Source organism: Ipomoea nil, unplaced genomic scaffold (assembly GCF_001879475.1).
Source record: "Ipomoea nil cultivar Tokyo-kokei standard unplaced genomic scaffold, Asagao_1.1 scaffold0188, whole genome shotgun sequence".
Lineage (NCBI taxonomy): Eukaryota > Viridiplantae > Streptophyta > Magnoliopsida > Solanales > Convolvulaceae > Ipomoea > Ipomoea nil.
The window spans coordinates 865,001-876,852 of record NW_017616616.1 but is presented as its reverse complement, the minus strand read 5'-3'; the positions used below and the strand labels follow the sequence as shown (position 1 = coordinate 876,852).

The 11,852-nt window shown below is 35.7% G+C and overlaps 1 protein-coding gene across 2 annotated transcripts in view; it reads left to right on the top strand.

Moving 5' to 3' along the window:
- Window positions 1-11,852, top strand: part of LOC109180563 (putative disease resistance RPP13-like protein 3) — a 76,676-nt gene that overhangs the window by 14,882 nt on the left and 49,942 nt on the right. The window contains exons 2-3 of one of the 2 annotated variants that reach the window (XM_019330214.1): window positions 260-594; window positions 6,197-6,227. In XM_019330214.1, the coding sequence (XP_019185759.1) occupies window positions 274-594; window positions 6,197-6,227 (352 nt within the window). In that variant the 5' untranslated portion in view covers window positions 260-273. Of the gene's footprint in view, window positions 1-259; window positions 597-6,186; window positions 6,228-11,852 lie in introns of both variants that reach the window. The other variant, XM_019330206.1, reaches the window with a different exon arrangement.

The following is an 11,852-nucleotide window of genomic DNA, read 5'->3' as shown; positions in this document are numbered from 1 at the left end:
GAGCTGTAAGATTCCCACTTAACATTAAACAATATCATGTATATATGCTGTCATTATCTATCTAACATTAATCTTTACAATTAAGTTGCAGAATTTGTAACATAAAATTAAATACTAAAAGTTAGTGCTGCCGGCCTCTAGCAATTAAAAATGCTTTCCGTCTTGAAATTATCGCAGTTAAGCCATAAGGAAATTGCCAATTGATGATAATTACTATACACAGTCACATACTGAGTGAGAAGAAGCTAGCTCAGATCAGAGAAGAATTGAAGAATGGCTTGTGTTGCTGTAAATTCTCTTGTGAGGACGATTGAGCTTGAGTTCTTGCAGCCTCTGCCTCGCCCAATCATACGTCAAAAGCAACTCATCCCTGGCAATGAAAAGTTGATCCAAAATCTCCACCAGAAGCTTGGTGATCTGATAGAGGTGTTGGATGAGAACAGGATGGATGGTATCCAAGCTATTAAACACTTGGAAACTAAGCTCAGAGATGTGGCTTTCCGAGTGGAAGATGAAATTGAATTCCAAATCGTACATCTTTATGAGATGGAGGAAAAGGAAGAGTTACTTGCAGGAATAGCAGGTCTTTTTGTGGAAATACCAGAGAGTAGTATTGATGCAGCAGAAGAAGAAGAAGACTTGGGAATTGCTGCAGATCTTTTTGTGGAAAAAGCAGGAGGAGGGGAAACTGATGCCCAAAGAAGTTGGCATTCTTTCAAACTTGGTTGTATTTTGGAAGAAGCAATAAGAGACATTGATGCCATCCACAATGAGTTATCCAAAGTGAAGATGGAGTACCAGCCGTGTGTCACAGCCGCCTTGCAGCCTACAGTACTTGCCGCATGTTGTAGTGATGGAGGAGTTGATGTCATGATGATGGCGGGGGATTCCTCGCAACACGCTTCACACTCTCAGCCCCCGCACCGCAGCAGCATAATGGTGGGGAAAAACAATGAGTTCCACATTGTAAAGGAGATGCTAATTCAGCATTCATCAAGGCAACGGGAAATTGTCTCCATTCAAGGTATGGGAGGCATCGGCAAGACAACCTTAGCTAGACGAGTTTATGAAGATCCATCAATTGCCTCCCACTTTGACATCCGAGCTTGGGTTGTTGCCTCACAATATCATAATAAGTTACAACTGCTCAAAGATCTTCTTGAATCAATGGGGGTTCGTGTAGATAGTGGCGCTCAAGAGGATCAGCTAGCACAACAGCTATACCAAAATCTGATGCATCAAAGGTACTTTGTTGTGATAGATGACATTTGGAGCATTGATGCCTGGGATTCTGTCAAAGCTTGCTTTCCCGATAATGCAAATGGCAGTCGAGTATTATTGACTACTCGCTTGGGAGATGTGGCTACTAGTATCAGCTCTAATAATCACTTTTCTCATCAAACACAATTGTTAGATCAAACTGAGAGTTGGAATTTATTTTGTGAAAAGACAAGCAAGTCTGGCTATGCTGAGTTTGAGGCGATTGGGAGACCCATTGTTGAGAAATGCAAAGGATTGCCTCTTGCAATTGTTGTAGCTGCAGGTTTATTTTCCAAACTTCATACGTTAGATGAGTGGAAGAATGTTGCAAAAGTTCTACATTCATGTGCAACAACAACAATTGATGAAGAATGCTCAAGGATATTCTCATCCAGTTACAATCACCTGCCTCACAGTTTGAAGGCTTGTTTTTTATATTTGAGCATATTTCCAGAAGATAAAGAGATCCATGTTAAACATGTTGTAAAGCTATGGGTTGCCGAAGGACTTGTAAAGGCATCTAAGGATATGAGCTTTGACGTGGTGGCAAGAAGGCACATTCAAGAACTCAAAGATAGGAACCTAATTCTTTTATGTCAGCCAAGTAAACGTGGAAGAAAAGTAAAGACATTTAAAATGCACGATTTATTGCATTCTTTTTGTGTGAGGGAAGCTAAAAAGGAGAATCTTCTGCATGTTGTCTATGAAAGTAGGTCCAATTCCCCTCAGAAGGATTTTCGATGGGTAAGCATCCAATCAGGAAGGTTAAACAAAGAAACATTATCTTCTTCTTTAATAAACTGTCGATGCATCTCCATTTTTTCCGAAAAGTATACATCTTCATATTCAAAATTTAGCCCCCTATTAAGAGTACTCTATAATACTAGATGTCAGCTTTCTTATCTTGTCCATTTGAGATGCGTATTGTCAGTGCGGTCAGAGTTTACCATTCCATATTTTAGTTGGAATCTTCAAACAATTTCAGTTAGAAGTATGGATAAAATTAGCCTTTTAGAGTTCCCACAACTACAACATTTCTGTAATTTATATATTACTGTGGATTTTCCCATATGTTTTCATCAAAACTTGAAGAGCATTAGGTATTTGAGAGTTGATCACTGCACAAAAGAATTTTTTACCAGTATTCCATACGTAGAGAAGGTAAGGATAGGGGATGAAGGTTGGAATGATTGCATTAATAACATTGCCTATCTACACCAACTTCGGAGTCTGGGTTTTTGTGGTTATGATAACTGCGGTTTCTCTAGGCTACCAAAAAATAACTGCATTGCTAGCTTGAAAAATCTTATGAAGTTGTCCATTTGGCATATGAGCTTTGAGGGGAAGACAATTAATAATTTTAGCAAGTTGCCTAAACTTGAGGTGCTACAGCTAGGGGACTGTAAGTGGATCGGTAGAGAGTGGGAACTACTCGAAAAGGAGAGTTTTAACCAGTTAATTTATTTGAAAATTGATGTGAGTAATCTTGAGCATTGGGAAGCAAGTGCTTGTCATTTTCCGAATCTTGAGCATCTATTCCTTTATTGGTGCCCAAAATTAAAAAAGATCCCAGTTGAGTTTGCAGAAATTCCAAATTTAAAGTCAATCGAATTGGATGGTTGTCTTCCGTCTACAGTGAATTCTGCCAAGGAAATTCAAAAAGCGCAACATGAGCAAGGAAATGATAATATGGTTGTCATTGAAAAACTCACAATAAAAGAGGTCCATCTCTCTCCTTTACCTTTTGCTATTGCCTTTTTTATTTCACTCTCATTACAGAGTTTCATCATATCCTAATATATAATTTGTTTTCAATCACTCGTGACAGTATTACTCCACTTCTGATGATGAACCTGAGTACTTGAGTGATGATGATCGAGTCATATAGTTGAATAAAAGCAAAAAAGGGTACGTGTGTTTACAGTTTACCTATATATATATATATATATATATATATATATATATATATATATACTCCTTAGCTTAGCTTCTTCATTTATTTCATTCAATTCATATGTCAGGGTTATTTGTTTATAGTTTAATTTTGTCTTCTTGGTTTGATGTTTTACTTTCTTTTACATGTTTAATGTTTACTTTAATTTGAATATATATATATAATTACATGTCAGATGCGGGCATGTTCTCAAGATCAAAAGGCCAAAATTGATGTGAATAACATATATATTTGGGCATTTCAGTGTGGTGTGTGATATTTTGGCATTTGAATAGTTCCACTAATCTGCTATTTATATTCACCAAAGTGTTGCGACTTCAAATATTATTATATTATTGTATTTTAATAGTTGGAACCTTCCCTCAAAATCTTTTGTCTACTTCTTGGATAATAATATTTCTTTGTGGCTTTTTCTTAACTAAATACTTTTCTTTCTCATTCATATAGCAATATAGCATATGATATGACACACGGTTTCTGGATATATAGTTACACATTCTCTGTTTGATCACCATATATTTTGCACAATCATGTTAATTTCAGTCATCGTAAATAAGTAATTGTTTCTTTTCCTGCAAATGAGTGTTCAAATGATAAGAGATTTTTGTAAAGTGTCATATATGGAATTAGATATGTTCCTGGCAGGGTGTTAGGAAATGAGGTCACAGGATGTTAATCACCAAGTACAACAATCCACATTGATAGTAGGTTGAACATGTTTTGGTTGGGTTCGAGTCAATCTTATTATTTTATAAGTTGACTATCCAAGACATATAGAAAAAAAAAAAAAAAAGGTCCTTAACATACACAATTAAGAAATGAGGCCAAGGGTAATTAATCACAAGGTATAACAATCCACATTGAAGGTAGCTAGGTCCAACATGTTTTGGTTGGGTTAGGCGGCTAGTCTAATCATTTTATGAGCCTAGGGGGTATAGGAAAAAAAAAAAGAGACTCTTAACATACAAAGTTAAGGTATATTTTTATAATTCAAACTTAAAATCAATATATAAGTTTTTTAAAAAAATTAAAACTAATGTAAAATTAGTTTAATACATCTATTTTCTTAAAAAGTTTTCCTTTTCATATTTGCTATGAGAGCAGGTTATATGACACACAGCTGCCTTCTTCTATATAGTGTTACACATTCTAGTCATCTGAATATATAGCCATCTGAATTTTAGTGATCTTGAACAAGTAAATATAATGTCTCTGATCTTTTCTTGGAAATGAGTATTCAAATGAGAAGAGACTTTTGTCAAGTATCAAATTATAGTATATGGAATTAGATATCGTTTTACTAAGAATTTCTATTTAAGTTAATCTGAAATTCCTAAAAATGATTTGTAGATTTTATGAGCGTGTCTGGAATGCAAAAGAGTGGAGTGCTAACCAGGTTGAATTTTTTGCTAACTCATTATATATGTTTTTCCTGGCAGCAAGGTGACATATAGCTCCCTCACTCTTAGCTCCAATTCAATGGCTTTTCATTGTTAATGATTCGGCTGGGTTGGATCGGGTAGTATAGTTCTCCGTCATAAATCTGGGCACTTTAATTTGTTGTAACTTGTAATGGGGGAAGTTTTCTTAGAATCGTGACCCGGGTACAATTTAGCCTAAACTATTGCTTGTTGCGAGGCTTTATCATGGCTTAAATGGAGATGTATTAATAACGTCATCCTAGAGCTCAGATACACAATTTTAACTTTTGGTAATGTTTCTCATGATTATTTTTATTCAGGTTTAGTCATTGCCCACTTTAGATTCTACTATTGGGAACATTTTAATTCTATCATGTTCGCAAATCAGCAAGGGTTATGCTCATGTTTTGACACGGACTCTAGGTTCTCAAGTTAGTTCGAGTGTGTGGTATTTCGTCTCCCCTTATTATATGTATTTATGTGTTAAATTCTGAAAAATGTTACTCCGACGACTAGGATCTCCAAGATGTCTTCCCAATTAAATTCTTCTTCTTCAGTATTTTGCCATGTTTTAACACCTACTCTTTTGCCGATACCATTTGCATCTGGCTGACCAAGCTTATGATAATCATAATTAAATGTTTTTTCCCTTTCGTCTATTCCATATGCATAAATCAGAGCTCTAGGTCCTTGAAGGTCAAGAATGCAGTTGATAAAATTGTTGTGAACCAACATTATATTCCAGTCTTATCTCAATCAACAGCCCAAGAAAAATGCTTCAGGCATAAAATTATGATTATGTATCACTATGAACCAATTTAATGACCAAAGAAATACCCAAATAACCACTCTTATCTGCACCCCTTTCTTTCCAGGGGGATCAAGGAGAAAATTATTTATTGCTGTGTTTCCATAAGAAACAGTTAAATTTTAGTTACACATGACTCGTATATGAATACATGCCCTAAACTTTATTTCCCAAATTCATGATGCATATTACAATATATCACGTATGCATATAACAAGATTCCCACTTAGTATAAAACAATATCACGTATGCTGTCATTATCTTTCTAACATTGATCTTTACAAATTGCAGAATTTTTAACATAAAATTAAATACTAAAAGTTAGTGCTGCCGGCCTCTTGCCATTAAAAATGTTTTCCATCTTGCAATTATTGCACTTAGAGCCATAAGACAAATTGCCAATTGATGATAATTACTATACACACACATACTAAGTGAGAAGAAGATCAGATCAGATCAGAGAAGAATTGAAGAATGGCTTGTGTAGCTGTAAACTCTCTTGTGAGAACTATTGAGCTTGAGTTCTTGCAACATCAGCCTCGCCCAATTGTACGACAAAAGCAACTCATCCCTGGCAATGAAAAGTTGATCCAAAATCTCCACCAGAAACTTGGTGATCTGATAGAGCTGTTCGATGAGAACAGGATGGATGGTATCCAAGCAATTAAAGACTTGGAAACTAAGCTCAGAGATGTGGCTTTCCGAGTGGAAGATGAAATTGAATTCCAAATCCTACATGTTTATGAGGAAGAGGAAGAGGAAGAGTTATTAGCAGCAATAGCAGGTCTTTTTGGGGAAAAACCACAGAGGACTAATGATGCAGAAGAAGAAGACGACTTGGGAATTGCAGATCTTTTTGGGGAGAAACCACAAGCAGGAGAAACTGATGCCCAAAGAAGTTGGCATTCATTCAAACTTGGTTGTATTTTGGAAGAAGCAATAGGAGACATTGATGCCATTCACAAAGAGTTGTCCAAAGTGAAGATGGAGTATGACGCAGCCGCCTTGCAAGGAATTGGAAAGAAAACAAGTACAGTAGTTGCCGCAGCTGCAGCTTCTACCACATGTTGTAGTGATGTAATGATGATGGCGGGGGATTCCTCCCATCACCAACATGCTTCACACTCCCAGCCCCAGCAGGGCAGCATAATGGTGGGGAAAAACAATGAGTTCCAGATTATAAAGGCGATGCTAATTCAGCATTCATCAAGGCAACGGGAAATTGTCTCCATTCAAGGTATGGGAGGCATCGGCAAGACAACCTTAGCTAGACGAGTTTATGAAGATCCATCAATTGCCTCCCGCTTTGACATCCGAGCTTGGGTTGTTGCCTCACAATATCATAATAAGTTACAACTGCTCAAAGATCTTCTTGAATCAATGGGGGTTTGTGTAGATAGTGGCACTCAAGAGGATCAGCTAGCTCAAAAATTATACCAAAATCTGATGCATCAAAGGTACTTTGTTGTGATAGATGACATTTGGAGCGTTGATGCGTGGAATTCTGTCAAAGCTTGCTTTCCTGATAATGCAAATGGCAGTCGAGTATTGTTGACTACTCGCTCTGCACAGGTGGCTACTAGTATTGGCTCTAATAAAAACTTTTCTTATCAAAAGCAATTGTTAGATCAAACTGAGAGTTGGAATTTATTTCGTATAAAGGCAAGCAAATCTGGCTATGCTGAGTTTGAGGCGATTGGGAGACCCATTGTTGAGAAATGCAAAGGATTGCCTCTTGCAATTGTTGTAGCTGCAGGTTTATTTTCCAAACTTCATACGTTAGATGAGTGGAAGAATGTTGCAGAAGTTCTACATTCATGTGCAACAACAACAATTGATGAAGAATGCTCGAGGATACTCTCATCTAGTTACAATCACTTGCCTCACGGTTTGAAGGCTTGTTTTTTATATTTGAGCATATTTCCAGAAGATGAAGAGATTCATGTTAAAAATGTTGTACAGTTGTGGGTTGCCGAAGGATTTGTAACGGTCTCTAAGGCAAGAAGGCACATTCATGAACTCAAGGATAGGAACCTAATTGTTTTTAGTCGGCCAAGTGGTTGTGGAAGAAAAGCAAAGACATTTAGAATGCATGATTTATTGCATTCTTTTTGTGTGAGGGAAGCTAAAAAGGAGAACCTTTTGCATGTTGTCTATGAAAGTGGGTCCGATTCCCCTCAGAAAGATTTCCGATGGGTAAGCATCCAATCAGGAAGGTTAAACAAAGAAGCATTATATTCTTCTTTAATAAATTGTCGATCCATCTTTGTTTTTTCCGGAGGGAATACATCTTTAAATTCAAAAATTAGCCCCCTATTAAGAGTACTCTGTCGTGCTAAGTGTGAGATTGCTTATCTTGTCCATTTGAGATACCTATATTCACTTCCGACAACTCTTCCCATTTTAGATCCATTTCGTTGTTGGAATCTTCAAACACTTAGACAGTATCATATTGATAAAATGAGTTTTTTAGAGTTTCCACAACTGCAACATTTGTGGTGTGGCAGAGCTCTGAGTGATTTTCCCATATTTTTTCATCAAAACTTGAAGAGCCTTTATGGGTTGGTTCCTGGTCAATGCACAAAAGAATTATTTGCAAATATTCCATACCTAAGAAAGGTACAGATTCTATGTAGAGGTGGTTGGAGCGATTGCATTAATAATGTTGCCTATTCACACCAGCTCCAGAATCTGCATCTTCATGGTCCGTTGGTGATTCCAAATAATAAACACCTTGTTTGCTTGAAAAACCTTAAGAGGTTGAGGTTTACGTACTTGACATTTGAGGGGAAGACAATTAATAATTTTAGCAAGTTGCCTAAACTTGAGGTGCTACAGCTAGGGGACTGTAAGTGGATCGGTGGAGAGTGGGAACTACTCGAAAATGAGAGTTTTGACCAGTTAATTTATTTGAAAATTAGTAGGGGTAGACTTGAGCGTTGGGAAGCAAGTGCTTGTCATTTTCCAAATCTTGAGCGTTTAGTCCTTGATTGGTGCCGTAAATTGGAAAAGATCCCAGCTGAGTTTGCAGAAATTTCAAACTTGAAGTCAATTATATTGAATGGATGTCTTCATTCTGCTGTGGATTCTGCCAAGGAAATTCAAAGAGAGCAACATGAGCAAGGAAATAATATGGTTGTCATGGATCGATAAAGGCACATGAGGTCCATCTCTCTCCTTTACCCTTTTGCTATTGCCTTTTTTATTTCACTCTCATTATATAGTTTCATCGTATCCTAATATATAATTTGTTTTCAATCACTCATCACAGCCTAGCTCCAGCTCTAATGATGAACTTGAGCCATAGTTGAATAAAAGCAAAAAAGGGTACGTATGTTAGCTTCTTCATTTATTTCATTCATATGTCACAGTTATTTGTTTATAGTTTAATTCTGACTTCTTGGTTTGATGTTTTACTTTGTTTTACATGTTTAATGTTTACTTTAATTTGAATATATATTTATATAATTACATGACAGATGAGGGCATGTTCTCAAGATCATATCAGACGGCCAAAATTGATATGAATAGCATATATATATATATATATATATATACACTCAGTGTTGCATTTGGGCATTTCAATGTGGTGTGTGATACTCCGTATATATTTGGGCATTTGAGTTCTTCCACTAATCTGCTATTTGTATTCAGCAAACTTCCTTCAAACTCTGTTGTCTAGCTACTTCTCAGACAATTAATATTTCTTTGTGATTTTCTTAACTAAACACTAAATACCTATCTTTCTCATTCATTTAGCATATTATATGACACAAGCAAGGTCTCCATATATATAGTTACACATTCTCTGTTTGATCACCATATATTTTGCATAATCATGTTAATTTCAGTCATCATAACACAATGTCATTAACATACACATTTAAGAAATGAGGCCAAGGGTAATTAATCACAAGGTATAACAATCCACATTGAAGGTAGCTAGGTCCAACGTGTTTTGGTTGGGTTAGGCGGCTAGTCTTATCATTTTATGATCCTAGAGTGTATAGGAAAAAAATAAAGATGAGAGACTCTTAACATACAAAGTTAAGGTATATTTTTATAATTCAAACTTAAAATCTATATATAAGTTAAAAAAAAAAAAAACTAATGTAAAATTAGTTCAATACATCTATTTGCATAAGTACATTTAGCCAACCTAAAGTACAGTGGTGAAATATTTTCATTTCAAAAAAAAGAAAAAAAAAGTCAAGGACATGTATATTGAGAACAGAGAGATAATAAGAAGAAAGATAAAAACACATACAATGCAAGATGGCAGTCTTTATAACAACATTGGAGTAGCTAATATCACTTGTTTTGAAATTGTGATAATTTGGAAATTAAACAATTGGTTATTATGCCAGAAATGATTCAAGTGAACACTTTGACCGATATGATGAAATGAGGATCCCTTGTGTGTAGAGCTAGTATGTGCATAGACATTGGAGGAAGGCTCTTTGACAAGAGCTTTGGAGCTTAAGATTAGTACAGCTCAAGCCGGATACTTAATGTATAAAATCTTGCTCAAAAAAGCTCAGCAAATAAGGCCAAATGTAAGAGGGATTTACCCACCTTGCACATAATCCTCACTGTCGCTACCGAGTTTCAAACATTAGTATCTTGTCCCAAATACTACTTATTGAATCAGTGGGCTAAACCTGTTCAGACATGGTTATGAAAATCTATCATTCTATCATGATGGATAACGACATAAATGTTTGACTCCAATAATAAATTCGCCCAAGGGAAGGTGATCAACCATAGGTGTGAGAAGTCAACTAAAATTTAGCTAGAAAACCTGATTCAACAAATTTAATTCAATGACAAGCATTTTGTGCTCAGATGGCATGTAGTGACATTTCCTAGAGCCTCAGTAGAAAGTATGGTTGAACAGATACTACAATGTAATAGAGTTAGTAGCATTCTAAAAAACAAACAAATTTAATTCAACACATATCACTACTAAAGGCCGGACATTATTACATCCATAAGACTCGAAATTGGATAGTTGCTAATTAAGGGAACAACTTTCTTTGTTATTGCCTATGTACAAATAGTTTGGCAAATTATATCGTGCACCACGGTGCATAATCGATTATGCACCTTCAAAACGACGTCGTTTTGTTTATAAAAAAAAACGGTACCAGTTTCGCGCCGTTCAGCAAAAAGTAACCCTGTTATTCAGTTTCATTTTGTATACACTGCAGTTTCAATTCAACACAACTACAGTTTCATTTCGATATAACTACAGTTTCATTCGATATTTATAGACTCAAAAATGTGAAAATGTTATTTAATTTTATTTTATATACACTATAGTTTCATTAAAATACAACTACATGATCATTTCGATATAATTACATCTTCATTGTACAATATACACTCAAATATGTGAAATGTTATTCAGTTTCATTTTATATACACTACAGTTTCATTTCACCACAACTATAGTATCATTTTGATATAACTGCAATTTCATTTGATAATATAAAAATAATACGTGAGACAATATCGATTTAAATACACTGTAGTGTCAATTTAGATACACTGTAATTTCAACGCAAATTATGTTGTGCAATCGTGTGCACCATGTATGGTGCACACGGTTGCAAAAACGACGTTGTTCTGACTAAAAACGTGCGTCCCACTTAAAAAAAAAGGGAGAAGTGTCAAATAGGCTCATCTACTACTGTCAAGTGCTCAATTTCCACCACAAACTAAATTAAAGTCTAATTAACCACACTTACCTGCTAAGTTTGTTCAATTAACTTTTTGTGCAGGTTGCTAACAGGTTACCAATTCAATTATTAAAAAATAATTTAAAAATTAAAAGGGGAGGGGGGGGGGGGGGGGGGGAGGGATTGCCGGTGGTTGAACTCTTTTTTTTTTTTTTTTTTTTTTTTTTTTTAATTTTTAAATTATTTTTTAATAATTGAATTGATAACCTGTTAGCAACCTGCAAAAGAAGTCAATTTGTCGGTAGCTTCCCGTGCGGTTGATTAATGTGCGTGAGTTTTATTCTTAATGTGCGTGAGTCTTGTGCTTAATGTGCCTGAGATTTGTACTTAATGTGCGTGAGTGTGTAATGTTAATATGCGTGAGTTTTGTACTTAATTTGCCTGAGTATTGTGCTTAATGTGCGAGAGGTTTGTGCTTAATGTGCGTGACTTTTAACACAATCGCACAAGAAGCTATAAACAAAATACATTCAGACTACAACCTCACACACATTAAACACAAAATTCAGACGTAGACGAAGACGTATATGATGAAGAACAGAGTGAGGGGATGAGACGATTAAGGAAATAGGAAGAGTAGACGAAGACGTATATGATGAAGAACAGAGAGAGGGGAAGAGAGGATTAAGGGAATAGGAAGAGAAGACGAAGACGTATATGAAGAGAAG